Below are 16,760 nucleotides of genomic sequence, written 5' to 3'. Positions count from 1 at the left end.
GCCCAATTGTATTATTTGTGAACTATATGCCTTAGACGTTTTATTTGCGAATTATTTTCATATCCGATTTTTTCCTGAATTTTTACAAACGTATTTTTCACCATTTACCGTATCATACTCGTAAAATTCCCGTACCCGTGTATTTGAAATGTTATATTGATTTTAACCAGGTGGTTCATGAAAAGTGCTAAAATCAGGATTGATATTGCCATATTTTTCAAAACGTATTATTGACAATGTGTCGTATTAAACCCATATGTATATGTACCGTATTTTGTCCCGTATCCAAATTTTATAGCCGAATTTTTATAAACATATTTTTCACCATTTGTCATATCATACTCGTAAAATTTCCGTACGGTTTTTTTGTCGTATTCATATTTACTAACTAAGGTAATAAGTACTTGCTGGTTTCATAAATGTGTTCTAGTCTCAGTGTGTTTGGCCTTTTTGTTAGTGAATACATTTTGGTTTTGGAAATGTAACCTTTACTCTCAATTTTTTATGGACAGTTAGGTTATTCTGTTTAATTTTGTAAGGAAATGAATTTTTTACCATTCATCCAATTCAATCAATCTTTATATCCAAAATTAGTCAACAATGTTGAGAGGTTAAATTGATGAGATTATCGATAAATTTGAAGGTTCAATTGATGACACTTTCATAATCAACAGATGTTTACTACAAAAAAAGGCAAAACACCAGGGAGTTACAATTACATTTCTGAATTCAACAGGTAAAAAAACGCTTATATATGATAAATATGTTGATAAAAGTGATTTATGAAAAGGATAATATTTTACAATCCAATCTCACAAATTTTTTCTCACATCTCCGACGCGAAAGCTCGTAAATAGGTTCCGTCTACTCACTATAAATCTCATATATCCAATTAAGAGTTATCACATCAGGATTATGAAATTATATTGTACATCAATGTTTATTCTTTAAAAAAAAGTTGATTGAAGTAGTCCATGAAGTTCACGTGAAGGATATTCGAGTACATCATGTAAATGAAGCCCCACTGTACAAATACAACAGCTTGTTGAAATGGAAGATAAAAAAGGAAGAATCCATCATTTAATATTCAATAACTCTCCACTTTTTGGTCTTTTGAAGGAGTGGTTCAGGGCCATTGGCATCTTTCTGGTGTTCTAAATAAAAAGTCTTTAATTAGCAAAAACAATCTTAATTTTACATTTAAAATTAAGTAATCAATCAATATTCACTAGATTTTTCAATACTTTATGTACAACATTAACAAAAAAAAATAATAATAATAATATTTCATTTACCCTATAAGATTGCTCAACATGAACGTATCGATTGTTATTGAAACGGGGTTTTTGATAATCATAGAGTTAATAATATTTTTCAAATTATAAAAAAACACAAGTGGATGAAGCTGAACTAGGTGTCGAGGAGGAGATTCCAAAAGAAAGAAAAAGATCAAAAGGAATAATGAAAACTTTTAGGTTATATTAATAATGTAGATAAAAAAAACCTGAAGCCACAAATAAGGCATGAGATGCAAAGTCTAAAATAGGAAAAGTCAAATGATTTTACAAGTGGCGACTGACAGCCTCATAGCTCGCACTTTATCCCCACTTCAACTTTCTATGCGAATCTATTTCTCTTACACAAGTTTGTATTTTTTATTTTTTTTATGGATGAGGATGTCCAAGCCAACTTTATTTTTTGAGAATGTCTAAGTCAACTTATGTGTATCTCAACTAATCTCTTAGGACTCTAAAACTATCGGCCGGTAAAAGTATCTCCCAAGATCTTGAAACTATCGGCTGGTAAGAGCTCTAGTAGCTATCTCTATTAACAACTAATGAGAAACTCGATCTCGGATAAAGATTGGCCCACAACCAAATCTTATAAACTTTTTCTCATAATCTTGATGTGATAGTTCATAATTGGTCATCTTGTAAATGGGCAGATGAGACCCATAACGAGTAGACAAGACCCATTTATGAGATAACCAATTGCGAGTTGCAATATCAGAGTTGTGAGATAAAATTTGTGAAATTGGATTGTAAATGTAGTATTACCCCTCAAACTCAATACTTCTCAAGTGATACATTGAAGAGTCCTTATTGAATCACTTGGCCACCAAAAGATAGTTTCTGAAATTGAAGTTACAATGCCTCAACATGTAAGGAATCAATATTTTTTCATCACTTTGCTTCAAATCTATTTTATGACTTTAATTTATTAAAAATCACTACTATTTTTTATTGCTTTAATAATAATAATATTACACATTTCAAGTGATAATATTTGGATGTAAATGTTCATACAAGCTATAAGCTTAATCAATAAAGTCTCTTATGAATCAAATCGTTTCCTTTTGTAGTTTGTTTATTTTACGGTATGGATTTTGTCTTACCTAATATTTTTTTTTTTTTTCTAATAATAACTAGTAACAAATATTACAATCAATAAATAATTTAAATGGAACCAGCTTCATCATCAAATTACAGTTTAAATTGAAATCTATTTGATTAATTTAAATATATTTTAGTATTTATACAACTTCAAAGTGCTAATCCTGGATACGCTTTGGTATATACAACTAGCCAACCATGGTGCCTTGTGATTGGTTGGTTGACTTAGAATGGTTGACTTAGCACTTGGCTTATTGATAGGAGTAAGAGTAATGATAAGGGCACAACTAAATTTCACAACTTTCGCTTACAACCCTCGACGTGGTAGCTTGTAATTGGTTAGTTTGCAAATGGATTCTACCTGTTTGTAATGTGTCCTGCCTATCCATTTGCGAGCTGACCAATTATAAGCTACCAAGTCAAGGGTTGTGAGAGAAAATTGTGAGATTGAATTGTGACCTAACATTACTGTATATATAGACCAATCAAAGTAGAGCAATACCTAATTAACCTTAAAATTTATTAAATTATTTTATGACTACTTTCTTTGAAAAATTTCAAAATGGATCATTCATTTTAATAGCTTATTTTTACCAAATGATCCAATGCTAAGTTTTGTCTAAACTTCACATTTTATATAATTTAAAAGATATCACTTAATCTTCTTATTAACAGTACTGTTAACCCTCCCCAAGCATATATGAAATTAGAATAATTATTATTTTTTGATAAAATTGAAAAATTAAAAGTAGTATTAGAATATGATGAGTTTGACTTTTTGTATTCCTATTAAGAGTATTGCAGTTGTATCAAAATAATTATATTTGAGTGGTTAAGTGGTTTGATAAAGATTTTTGGATGTATTACTTAAAAGATCTTAAATTTAAGACCCTTTTTAATTACTAATAAGGATAATTATCAAAGCTCTTAATCCCATAATTGTTAGATTTTAATAGATGAAATGAGGTCAGCACATTTGATTATTAATTCGAGAAATGAAATTTGGTTCATTGAGGGTATTTTCGACATCAAGAGATTAATGATCAGCCAAGCCGTTCTTATGTGGGCTCCACAACTCAGCTGTCGTAATACAAAACCCACGTTACCCTAGTGGCTCAGATTCAAAGCTCCTAAGTGAAGGCATCTTTAACTCTTCAAACATTGCGCCACGTTTCACTTTACTCGATACGGAGGATCGCCCAAGATCCATCACAAATTATCCAGAGTTCAGGTTTAGATCTACCCTCCATCTCATCAAATATTAATCCTACGTGGCATATTACGTGTCACTATTTCAGGCACTCACTTTTCCACGTCAGCATCTCGAGTGGGTAGTGTATATATATATCTTTTTGACAATATCTATCTTGTCTTCAAACACAAAAAAACTGGCCTTGCTGTTTCTCAACTGGTCAAAAAGCCTTTTTCTCTGTTATGTTATAATAATTAAAACAAAACCCTAAAAAAGTAAAATGTCCTTATTTTAATTTTAATTTCGCTCTCTGAAACTTGAATTTCTGAGAATTTTGGCGTCTGCTTCCCGTTCGAATGAAGTTTATCATAGGTAAATTGAATAGCTGTTTGTTTCCGTTTGTTCATTGCTGAGAAAATTACGAACTGTGTTAACTGTTTTATTTCGAAGAAACAAGCGACTCTTATGATGCTAGTTGATATTTTTTTTGGTGAAAAATAAACATACTCAAATTAATATGATTTTTCTTTTTCCGCATTTCGAAGATTTGGACTTCATTTGATTTCTTCTTTTTAGAGTCAAAATATGAGATATCTAATTACTCTAATTTCAACACTTTTTTTCTTTTTCATCTGGATGTGGAATTATGAGAATGATGTGTCTGCTACTATCTGTTTGGTTGGATGAAAAAGCACTTTATTTAGCATGTTAATGGTTGGATTAGGCTTCGTTAAGTGCATTATCTCGCATTAATGAAGCCTGAAACTTGATTTTGAATTTCATTATTTCATTTTTTTTCCCTCTAAATTGTAAATTTCAATTTGACTGGTTTGAATCTGAAGCCATTATTTCTTTGTTTGTGCTAAATTCTATTTTCTTCCTAAGAAATTAAGCAAATAAAGAGAAAAATTAATTTAAATGTTTTCTTGTGTTTTTGTGGTTTTAAGAAATTGAGGACTTATGCTAGTTAAGTTTTTCCTCCAAATCAAGCATATTGTTTAAGCCAATAGTTGAGCCAGGCNAAAAATTGAATCTAGGTTGAAGCTTCTGATTGTTGATGAATTGATAACTTTTTTGCAGAATGTTTTATGGACCTGGCGGGCCATATGCATTATTTGCCGGGAAAGATGCAAGCAGAGCTCTTGCAAAGATGTCTTTTGAGGATAAAGACTTAACTGGTGATATTTCTGGTCTTGGTCCATTTGAATTGGAGGCTTTGCAAGATTGGGAATACAAGTTCATGAGCAAGTATGTTAAGGTCGGAACTATCAAGAGCACAGTTCCGGTTTCAGATGAGACCTCCACCGCCGGTGAATCTGCAGAAACTAAACAAGGTGATGCTGCTAAGCCTGTCGAAGGTGATGCTGCTAAGCCTGTCCAAGATGGTCCATCAGAAATTGCTGCTGTTAAAGCCGAGGAACCCCCACCTGTTAGTGATGCTCTGGAGGAGTAATGCTTGGTTCAACAACTCAAAAAGGATACAATTTCTTATGAAAATGCTGAAAAAGAGTAACTATTTCTGGCTGTATGTTTGTTTTTAAGTTTTGTTCACATATAAGTTTACTTTACTTTGCTAGTCTAGGAAACTTCTGCTGCGGACTTGCTTTAATGTTTAGATTATCAAGAAAATAAGTTGGGCATATCTTACTTTCAGTATTCAGACTGGGATTGGTGTAGTTTATGTGTTTGAGGTACTCGGCGGCCAGCTAGTACTCTTATGTGATAAATCAGGAGTTTGTCTTATGGAAATGTATGGTATCATTTTCTTTCCTTTTTTTTCTCTTCTTTTTGGAGTAAATTATGCAATCATTAAACGGAGGGTCAGTTTTTCTCTACCCCTTTCATGCATCACTTACTAGCCATTGATTTCGGAAACCATTGCTTCTGGGGTAAACAGGTCTTCATTGCAAATCTGCTGCAATTCTTAATCAATAACAGTTTTATGAAACTAAGGGTAGATTCATGGTCTTCATCCTTTCAAAGAAACAAGGTAGAGATGAGAATATAGTTGTAAAGATTTGTGAAAAGGACAGGTTGGATTGGATTGGTTTATCACGTTATACATGTCAAATATTGTTTACCTTAAAATCCATAAATTAAATTTGATAGTATTTGTACAGACACCTATGATGTGGTGTATCTATTCTACTTAAATTTATTTGGATATAAGAAAATCTGAAGTAATTCATTCTAAAATTTTATTAAAAAGATTCTTAAGATCCATCTGTAGTATCAAAAAATTGAATATGGGAAGAGCGCTTGTTAAAATTAAAATCTAAACTGTGATTATGAATTTATGATATGATGAATCCACTGAAAAGACACTCATTCGGTAGCTCAGCTACTGCCCAACTCTGTTTTAAAACCCAGACCAGCCAGATCGAGTCCTGGCAGCCTCTCCCGTCCAGTTCGGGTTCAGGGGGGTTTCTGTTGTATTTCAAATTTATAAGGACTAATGAAATTTTTAGGGATGTTTTAATATTTCATAACTTTGGGACTAATTGAAATTTTTCGGCATTTAAAATAAATTAAAATTTCTAATTTGCAATTTGCAATTTGTAATTTTTAGGGGTATTATAATACACTAAAATTTAAGGGACTAAATTGCACAACCAAATCAATTTAGAAAATGAGATAATCAATTTTGGAAATTACATAATTACCCATGTTAATTACTCATGTTTTAGTAAGGTTATGCTTGCATATATATATATATATTAAAATGTTACGGAAACTGATGTTTGCACTGAATTTTTACACCAAACGACGTGTCCACTGAATCAGACGAGCCACGTATCAGGTTAACAAATATTTCGCCAACGATCGTCTATTGTAATTGGACGGTCGTTCATTTGAAATGGACTTCCGTCCATATTATATGGACGATCGTCCACCTACAATGGACGCCCATTCATAATTTAAACTAAAAAAATTTGGCCTAAATTATTTATGGACTGTGAGGACGGTCATCCATCTTTTAATATTAACAAATTTTAAAATTTAAATTTATTTAATGCATTAATTGTGAATTCTAATTGAGTTAGTGTCTTATTCTTACTATATTTGCCCAATTACTTTGAATATAGACTAGCATTTAATGAAGATAACGACATTTACATACTCAAATGTTGTAAAATTGTTTAAATCAAATAATGGACAGGCATCTATATAAAAGGGAGGCTTGTCCATTGAATATGGATGTCCATAATTTTTGTTTTAAAATTTTTTTATTTTAGACAATGGACAGGCATTCATTCATAGTAAATGGACCTCGTCCATATTATATGAACAAGAGTCCATTGTCATTTTCTCATGGACGGGCGTCCATTATAGGTGAATAACCATCCAATAATCATGGACACCCATTATTTTGCTTTTAAAATTTTTTGGACAGGCGTCCATCTTATATGGACGCCCATTCATAGTAAATAGACACCCATCCATATAAGATGGACGGGCGTCCATTATTTTTCATTTAAAATTTTTTGGATGGGCGTCCATCTTATATAGGCATCCGTCCATATAATATGAACGGGAGTCCATTAAATATGGGCGGGCGTCCATAAATGTTGGACGGTCGTTCATTCACGAAAGACTCCAGCGTAGTCGTGTCTCACTGGTTGCCATGTCCTTTGGTACAAAAATTCGGTGTCTGTAGCATTACTTATATATATATATATATATGTTGACTAGGTGTATCCAAGTCAGCTTACACATATATATATTATGACTAGGTGTATCCAAGTCAGCTTAAACGTACCTCAACTAATCTTCCGAGACCTTGAAACTATCGGTCAAATAAGAGCTCCAATAACTACCTCTATTAGCAATTGAATAGAGATTCAAACTTAAGACTTCTTAAGTAATACATCTAAGAAATCTTATCGAACCATTCGATCACCTGAGGGTTGGTTAGGAGAAATAGTTTTTTAGTCTTCTGTAATGTCATTTACTTCAAATTATAACCTTTGGGCTTCATAATGTTCCCCTAAAAATAATAGGAAATTATATAAAAAAATTCTAAATTTTTTAAGGCAAAATACTTTTTCAAGTTATAAAAAGATCAGAACTAAGATTATGCGTTTATTTTATAAAATAAAGGTAAAATAATTATGTGAAAAAGAAAAAGTTAATATACTATAAAAAAAAAAAAAATTATCTGCCGTACCATATGTTTCAACATTTAACCAACTTTTTTTTCTTTCAAAAACTATGCAATTTATTATTGTTATTTTTAAATTACTTTACCATAAATCAATCTAATTAACGAATATTAATATCTTCTGATATAATAAAATTAAGTATAATAATTTGTTTTTAATGACATTATAACAAAACACGTGGCAAATGAAATGACTCAACCAACATGATAATGGCATCTTAATTAGAGTAAACGACTTTTTCCCACCCAAGGTTTCGCCTAATGATCTTTTCCCACCCAACAAGTTTCCAAACGACATTTTACTATCCAACATTATGTTCCAATAGTAATTTTTGTTAAATACAATATATATTCATCGTAAAGATGAAAATACCCTTTAATTTAAACTTAAATTTATTATTATTATTATTATTATTATTATATTATGTCATATCAACAGAGTCAATTACTTATATACTTACTTTTTAATTATAAAATTACTGATATACCCCAATTATGTCTAAACGGATAGTTTACTATATTTTAATATTTCCATTCTGCAAAGACATCTCTCTCACCCACTGCCTAATTGACGCCACCACAACCTCTTGTTCATGATAAGCCAACACAGTGCCACCACCTAGACAATTGCTACCACCCACCAAACTTCATACCCGGAAGTCGCCACACCAAAACCCCTTTATCCCCCACCCCGCAAATCTCGTAAATTGCTGGCCACCGCAACTTTTTACTTTGCACGATCGCTACTCCCTACTTGGATTTCGGCCAATTTTAGGCACCAACACCCTACTTGACACTACTGTCGACTTCATCCCCCCACCCTCATCAAAACCCCATCACCCTCTGGCCGCACTAGCTTGTCGTCCGCCGGCTGCCACAACTATTCTTGCACTACTGCTGCACACTTGGGAGCCTCGCCACCGCCAATTTTCACCTAGAATCATACACAACTCACACCTTCTACTAATTGCTTATTGTATTTGGTCGATTGTTGTGTATAATTAAGTTGCCAACGATCCCTCTGTCATCGAATTTCTGCACTCCCAAGCTCGGCCCACAATCAACACCAAATCTGTTTTTCTTAGAAAAAGAAAATAGATTCTCTATTTTTATATTATGAACAATGGATTCTAGTTTAACACCAAGAAGTGAAATGGTTTTAGAATTTCTAGAAATAAAACAGAGTTTTCAGAAAATTCACGCAATTAGAATTTGATATTGTGGTGGACTCGATATAGGGTGTTTCAGTGAAAAAAAAAAAGTTAAGAATTGGGTAATCACAGGATCCAAATCGGTCGAGTGAAGGAGGAGGGGGAGATGAAGAAGCTGAAGATGGGAGGAGGAGGGAGAGATGGAGAAGAAGAAGATTGGAAGGCAACGGTTTGGTAATAGTAGAGGAGGGGGAGATGAAGAAGAATAAGTTGGGAGGGTAGTTTGGTAATAGCGGAGGAGGGGAGATGATGAAGAAGAAGAGAGGAGAGTTTTTTTGTCTTTATACTGTTTATGTCATACACTTACCTATGCTTCCAATTTTAAATTTTGATTTTTGATGCATAGTGTTAATTGACCATTCTACCCTTATTTATCTCGGACTTTTGACCATCCTGTCATTTTTCACAACGAAATTTACTAACAGATCTATATTGTGGGTAATAAAGTGTCATGTTGAAACTTTTTGGGAGAGAAAGGTAGTTAGGCCAAACTTTGGGTGTTTTCTCTTTTAATTAGTATACACAAGTAATTTGTCCTGAACGACGCGCATTATAACTGTTACGGTGTTACCCCTTGTTTTTCCGCTCTACTTTTAAGTCTGGTTCATTTTCAAATTCAATCTCCGGGAATTTCCCTCTCTCTCAGAGGCTGTTGAGTTAGTTAAGATGGGAGTGAAGAATTTATGGGATATTCTAGAATCATGCAAGAAAACTCTTCCACTTCACCATCTTCAGTAAGTTTTCTACTTAAAATTTTCTTCTTTACTGTCCCAGAACGTTTCTTGATCGTTCGCTTGTTTGCTTTTATTTTTCTTTTAATCAGGAACAAGAGGGTCTGCATAGATCTATCTTGTTGGATGGTGCAACTTAAAAAGGTTAACACATCTTACGCTTCTCACTACGACAAGCTCTATCTCAGGGGTCTCTTTCACCGTCTCAGAGCTCTTATTGCTTTGAATTGCACCCTCATCTTTGTTACTGGTACTCTCTTTTCTTCTTACACTCATCGCCTCCTCCTCCACAATAGCGGAACCATTTGCTTTAAAATAAAATCTCAGATTTCGCCTGTTTCCGATTAAGTTTTATGACATTTTTCACGGGACTTATCTGACAAATTAAGGAAGTTTATGATGAGTTTCCAATGTCATGAATTGAACTTGTATTTTGATCAAATCTTATGGGAATTTAATGGAATTTTCAATTTTCTATTTTAAGTAGTTGAATTTGGCTTATTGGTTTTAGCAAAATTGGATAGTAAATCATAACTTACGGAAGCATTAATTTTTGAGTTTGTTTTTGACATTGTTAAGATATCTTTTGTGTTTGATTGAAGTAGTTAAAAATGTTTTTGGGGTCGAAGAATCACTTAGAGAGCTCTTGGAGAATCTTTTGATAAGTACTTTCAATGAAAGTGCTTTTAAATAATGCGGTTTTACCTGAAAACCGTTCCTACTCTCCCAAACTTGACTATGATTTTCCCACTCAATTGTTAAGTGGGACTATACATGTTAATTGTATTTTAAATGACAACATAACAAAAATTTGACAAATCTTTGTTATGCTTAGATGGCTCAATTCCTGCGATCAAATTATCCACTTACAGAAGGCGCTTGAACGTAGGGTCTGAGGTACGGAACTATATAAGTCAAACCTGACATTGCTTAATTTCTTTTACAAGTTTTGATTAATAATTGTAATTGGAATATTTTTATTCATACTCTTGCTAACCTATGTTGATTGATGAAAGGCAGGTGACTGAGAATGAAGCAAACTCAGATAAAGCGGCATCACTTCGAAGAAATATGGGATCTGAGTTCTCATGCATGATTAAAGAAGCAAAAGCTCTTGGATTAGCATTAGGGGTTCCTTGCTTAGATGGGTAATTGTGGTAGAACTTTAGTTTTCACTTATTTGAAGACTATAATTTCAGATTCAAGATGACTGATTATTTTTTTCAGAATTTAAGAAGGTTGAATTGCATTTTAAAGAAACTGCTTTTCACTGCCATATTATATGTAATGATTTTCGGAACTTCTCTTTATGATGTAAACCTGAAAATATAAATTATGTGTAACATGCAGTGTCTATAAGTTCTATATGTTTGTTTCCAATATCCGTAGAGCAAGCACTTTATAGGGCTCAGGGTCTACAACTTCTTAGTTTAAGCCATGGTTGTACCCTAGCCTCGCAAAAAAAACCCAACTAGTAATAATGCTGTTTTGGAAAAAATAGTTTCTATTCCAACTAAGTCTTGACATCTTTTCTGAAGAATTCTAATAATAAAGACATCACTAACTTACAAAGAAATGATTACGGAAGTAGATATTTCAGATGCTTTTTGGGTTTCCTTATTTTCATTAGAAAATCCAGGACTCTTTTAACTTTTTTTCTTTTCCCATTCTCAGGATTGAGGAAGCTGAAGCACAGTGTGCACTATTAAATTTGGAATCGTTGTGTGTAAGATGATGCCTGTTCTTACTTTCTTCAATTATGAATCATTTGGGATCATCTGAAATCCATTTAAAATTTACCAACGCTGGTCAACATCTTAATAGTCTTTTCATTATCATTACTATTGTCAGGATGGATTTTTCTCATCAGATTCTGATATCTTTTGTTTTGGTGCAAAGACAGTGTACAGGGACATTAGCCTTGGTAAGTGGATGGGATGCCTTTTTTTTTCTTTCTTAGAGTTATTTAATATCATTTCCTTAATCAACACCAATATTGCTAACCAGTTTCTTAAGGAATTAGGGGAAGGAGGCCATGTTGTTTGTTATGAAATGGTTGATATACAAAGAAAACTTGGATTTGGAAGGAACTCATTGGTAAGTTTCTATATTTGTTGAAGCTACTTTCTCGAACATATTGCTTTATTATTTCCCCCTAAGGGTGGACCTTTTATTATTTTCTTGGGTATCTTTTCTGCAATAAGTATGCATAGCAAGGGTTTGACCAGTTAAATGCATTTATTTAATATATTTTGAAGCTACTAATTAACATATTTCTGTATATAATAAATCCACTAATGAGACGCTCATCATTATTTATGTGATTTTTAGATTACTATGGCCCTTCTTCTTGGAGGTGATTACTCCAAAGGAGTTCACGGTCTAGGCCCAGTATGCTTCACTTCTCTTTTGCTTTTTAAACTCTGGTTGATTACATTTTTCTTATTTTCAAAATGCCATCAGAAAAATGCTAATGCTGTGGCAAATTTACCCTTGGCTGTAGGAGTCAGCATGCCAGATTGTTAAATCCATTGGAGATAATGTTGTTCTTCAACAAATTGCCTCAGAGGGACTGTCCTTGGTAAAAAAGGCCAGAAATTCAAGGAATTTAAATGGTGAATAAAGGAACCTTCTATTATACCATCATACTACCTTGATTTGAATCCAGTTTTATTAAATTGTGTTTAAGAATTTTCTGTAGCATCTTTTACTTCACTTGATTGAATGGTCATGTGCTAAACATGACCTTAGCATTTTGTCAATAGAATTTAGCTGAGTATCTGGAAGCATTCAAACAAATAATTCATTTTGAATCTTTAGATGACCTTGAGCAAAAGTCTTTACTTTTTCATTTGTCATAATTTTACAGAAATTAGGGATGATTTGTTTCTCTGACAAACAGCAAACTTGACTTTAATACTTTCTATTGAATTTCATAGGGTACTTGCTTAATGGCATAATTTTACAGAAATTATGGATGCTTTGTTTCTCTGACAAACAGCAAACTTGACTTTAATACTTTCTATTGAATTTCATAGGGTACTTGCTTAATGGCATAATTTTACAGAAATTAGGGATGCTTTGTTTCTCTGACAAACAGCAAACTTGACTTCAATGTTTTGTATTGAATTTCATAGCATACTTGCTTATTGTGGTTTGAATGCTATTTTATTTGAAGCTTGAATTATTTAATCCTTGGATTTTTACAATGACAACTTTGAGCAGATTACATTATCAGTTACATGTTTGACCTTTTCAAATGGAAAAAGTTCAGATTTATATTGGTCTTTGGAAAAACTTGATATTGATAGGAATTGATCGTTATTCGCCAGGAGAGAATCAGTTTTTGGCAGTGATTGATGCATACACAAAGCCGAAGTGTCACTCGGCAGACTCCGATGCTGTCTACAGGTAAGTAAAAGCTTGTTACAATGATGCTGTTATTGTTATTTATGTCGCTGATTGGAGAAGAGCTTTCAGCATTGTATTTTGTATGAAATTTTTATTTACCTTCTTCTGATGAGTTTTCTTTACTCATTTTCCATGTTGTACAAAATCCCTATCCCAGCCCTCTCTCTCTTACTTACACACACAAGCATAAGCACGTGTTTATAAGTTTATCATTGTGTTTTGTTCCTTTTTTACATTTGAGCTGTAATGTTCATATATATAGATTTTTGGTGATATCAAGGAAGAGAGAGGCAATGTATTTATAATTTTAAAGTTACCACCGAACCCAAAAAGTTAATTAGACAGGTAAAACTAAAAAATCTATAAGCTTTAACATGCACCTTCACATGTAAGGCCTCTGTGTTGAATACAAAACAGCATAATTTGTTATAACTCAATTAATACAATGAGGATATCAAGCATAAGACCACTTGGTCCACTTGCTCTCATACCATGTTGAGTTATTACTCAATTCAAAAGCTTAAGTTTATAGATAAAGATTTAACAACAGTAGTTGAGTTTTAACCTATGATATTGCCTAAATCTTAAGAAATTCGTTCAAATATATCTTGTAACAATTTTCTGATGTGAATTTGTCTCTTATCTTAATAGGGTTCTTGTTCAACATCCATTTTTGCGTACTAAACTTCACCATATATGTGCACAGTTCTTTGAGTGGCCTCCAGAGAAAACAGGTCCTTCACTTTTCTTCTGTGTGCATGCAACATGCTTATTAAGTCTTTGTGCTCACATGCATGTAGTTCCAAAATTGTTAACCAAGCATTATTCGATTTCCGGCATCAAGTTTGCTTAATATTATTTAAAAAAGTAAATGTTAGTTTATATTCTGAAATTAGCATTTTAGAACCCCTAATTTTTTTTCGTGGAGGGAAGTTCACAAGTTTTTATTTTTTTTAATTCTTTTTATTCTTTTGAAACTTAGAAAAATTAAATTATTAAAATGGAACTAAGATATTGGTTTTTATTTCTTAATCTCTCAAAGTTCTGCAAATTTTATGGTAAGAGTATTAAAATTTTGAAGCTAAAGTGTTTTGTTTGATATTCTTAAATCAAGGAACAGAACATGATTTCTTTTTAAAAGATTTTGTGTAAGCTCATAGAGAGGAACTTTTAGTTGTCTTCTAGTGCTTATCTTTATTTGCTGCATCAGATCTCCCATGTTTACTTTCCACTTTTTTCACCAACCACGGAAGTTTTGTTCAGCCTTTTTTTTTTTTCCCAATTTTATCTTTCATACTCATATTTGATCAATTATTCAGATGAGTATATCCTTCCAAAGATCGCTGAAAGAGATTTACGGCGATTTGCTAATTTGCGCACTTCATCAGCAGGAGTTGAACTTCCACTACATAAGGTACACCTCTATGCAATCAGGTGATTGCTGTTCTTGTATACTTTTGTATGATGTGCAAGTCAGAGTATTTCCTTTGATAATTGATTAAGCTATCAAGTAAAGGCCAAAACCCATCATTTAGATTGGAACCATCATCTTCAGGATCTATGGTTAACAATATAAAGATGCTAGTCTCAAGTTTCCAAAAAGATCATCTGGGGAAAGGTCCTTATTCCAAGTCCAACTGCTACAAAAAGTAGATATGCTCTGAGCCTCTGACTTGCTGAAATCTGCTTATTGAGGATTTTGCAAACTAGTTCAGAAACTGGATTTAGTCACTATATCTTATACCTAAGAAGTAAACGCATGCACTGATATCATGACGAATTCTTGGCATCCCACTCTATAAAACTTTTTTCCACATCAACCTACAGGTGTGAGCGTCGTTTTGCTATGTGATAGCTTTGGCAAAATTATAACTAATTTGTAGTCCAAACACTTTGATTGTTTCCATTGAACTAATAAAGAAGAAGTAAAAGGACTCATCAAGACATTTTAGTAAGATACATACTATATATACATGGCATATTCAAACAGCTCCTATTAAATTGTTCATTTATAATGGCTGCACTTTCTATTTAAATGCTCATTACACAATTTTGTCCCATGAGTTTTTGTTTGCATATTAATTCCTATGCTGTAACGACAGATCTCTGTTAAGGTTCCTGCAAGTTAGTGGTTCACTGGAGCTTACAGCCTCACTATGTGACTCACAAAAATTTCTGAATTACAGATGCCAGTTAAGTGCCCTGTAACAGCAATTATTAAACCTCGTAAAGTTCAGGGAACAGAATGCTTTGAGGTCTCATGGCAAGAGTCGTATGGCCTAAAAAGTTCCGTGGTTCCAGCAGAACTGATACAGAGGTAATATATCCTTGTTATCATTTAACAGTACTTCTATTATGATAATCAGTATTTAAATTACGCAAGTATAATTTCATGTTACATTTGTACAAATATGTACATTATGGGTGTTGGGTCAGGCCTGGTAAAAGCCCGGACTTGCAACAAAAAGAAAGAATACATATGCAAATGGATTATTGATCTTTTTGTGTTAATTTGTGATTAGCATATGGATGCTTTGTGCTGTAGTAATGGTATTCTCTAGGTGTTAACAGTCTAAAGTCTCTTTCGATGCCGGAAAGTATTTCTTTTCTTTGTTTAGACTTTTTTTTTTTTTTTTTTATCTGTAGTGCATGTCCTGAAAAAATCGTGGAGTTTAAAGAGAGAAGAGCTGCCCCAAGAACAAAGAAATCGAAACCCAGATCTCGTGTGTCTGAAATTGATCAGAAACTCCAAGCTCTGATGCTTGATATTGAATCAGAAAGCAGTGCCGTTCACAATGTCACCTTTTCTTCAAAAACAGTGATGCCAGAAAACAATTCTGGTGTTTCAGAAGTTAATTTTACAAGGCATGATACATTACTTATTGCGGAGTCAGAAAGCAATGGTGATGGCAATCCTACAATGCCTTTGTATCAAACTGCTATAGAGTCGGACATTAAGGCTGATGGCAATGCCACAAATACAATGCCTTCGAATCCAACTGCTCCAACTGTTGCTAAAGATGAAGTCATTGATCTTATTAGCCCTTCACCAGCATGCTGCCGTAATGTTACCAGAAGTCGAAAAATGAATGATCAGCCTATTAGTGTAATTGATTTAAGTGATTCAGAAACTGAAAGATCACCTGAGCATGAGCGGAAAGCTAGAGAGCTTCGATTGTTTCTAGCCAGCGTCAGAGAAGAAAAACTCTGAAACCGCCATCAAGTTTATGTATATTTATGTATTGTATTTGTAATTTGTCAATAAGTACAAAATGACTTACATTGGTCAGTTTCTGACCAGACAGAAATGGTCTTATTGGTAACTTGATGCAGTATCCCGATTAACTCAACTTTTCAATTTTTTGCATCAATAAACATTAGTTCATAATTTTATCTTACAAATTTTTCTCACAATCTTCAATGTGACAGTTCACAATTGATCAACTTGCAAATCACAATTGGACAAGCAAGATCCATTGCTTGCAAAGAGACGAGATCCATTTACGAGTTGATCAATTATCAACTACTACGTTGAGATTGTGAGAAATATTAAGAAGACATCTCTAAAACCAAGTAATGTTACCAGGCTACCACCCAGTAATTGTTACGGGGAAGTAGCAACCTTTCAATTTTCAATAATGGATCTAAGTTATAGTCTTA

At 33.1% G+C, this 16,760-nt stretch overlaps 2 protein-coding genes across 4 annotated transcripts; both read left to right on the top strand.

Moving 5' to 3' along the window:
• The first annotated feature begins 4,638 nt into the window (after nucleotides 1-4,638).
• LOC116119494 (membrane steroid-binding protein 1-like) lies at nucleotides 4,639-5,355 on the top strand. The gene has a single exon (XM_031405440.1). It carries the CDS (start codon nucleotides 4,667-4,669, stop codon nucleotides 5,036-5,038), a length of 372 nt encoding a protein of 123 aa, XP_031261300.1. The 5' UTR covers nucleotides 4,639-4,666; the 3' UTR covers nucleotides 5,039-5,355.
• A 4,161-nt stretch (nucleotides 5,356-9,516) lies between these two features.
• LOC116119502 (flap endonuclease GEN-like 2) lies at nucleotides 9,517-16,464 on the top strand. Of its 3 annotated transcripts, none has more exons than XM_031405449.1 (14): nucleotides 9,517-9,692; nucleotides 9,782-9,939; nucleotides 10,525-10,586; nucleotides 10,710-10,837; nucleotides 11,364-11,415; nucleotides 11,541-11,613; nucleotides 11,713-11,786; nucleotides 12,021-12,080; nucleotides 12,193-12,304; nucleotides 13,022-13,100; nucleotides 13,752-13,834; nucleotides 14,420-14,514; nucleotides 15,287-15,417; nucleotides 15,747-16,464. In XM_031405449.1, the coding sequence occupies exons 1-14, from the start codon at nucleotides 9,625-9,627 to the stop codon at nucleotides 16,309-16,311; spliced, it is 1,740 nt and encodes a 579-aa protein (XP_031261309.1). In that variant the 5' UTR covers nucleotides 9,517-9,624; the 3' UTR covers nucleotides 16,312-16,464. The 3 variants fall into 3 exon arrangements, with proteins under 3 accessions (XP_031261309.1, XP_031261308.1, XP_031261310.1); XM_031405448.1 differs by having other exon boundaries at nucleotides 13,001-13,100; XM_031405450.1 differs by lacking the exons at nucleotides 9,517-9,692; nucleotides 9,782-9,939 and having other exon boundaries at nucleotides 10,706-10,837; nucleotides 13,001-13,100.
• The last annotated feature ends 296 nt before the right edge of the window (nucleotides 16,465-16,760 follow it).

The sequence above is a fragment of the Pistacia vera genome, unplaced genomic scaffold, assembly GCF_008641045.1.
Source record: "Pistacia vera cultivar Batoury unplaced genomic scaffold, PisVer_v2 Contig890, whole genome shotgun sequence".
Classification (NCBI taxonomy): domain Eukaryota; kingdom Viridiplantae; phylum Streptophyta; class Magnoliopsida; order Sapindales; family Anacardiaceae; genus Pistacia; species Pistacia vera.
The sequence above is the reverse complement of the archived record's forward strand: the minus strand, read 5'-3'. Positions and strand labels throughout refer to the sequence as shown.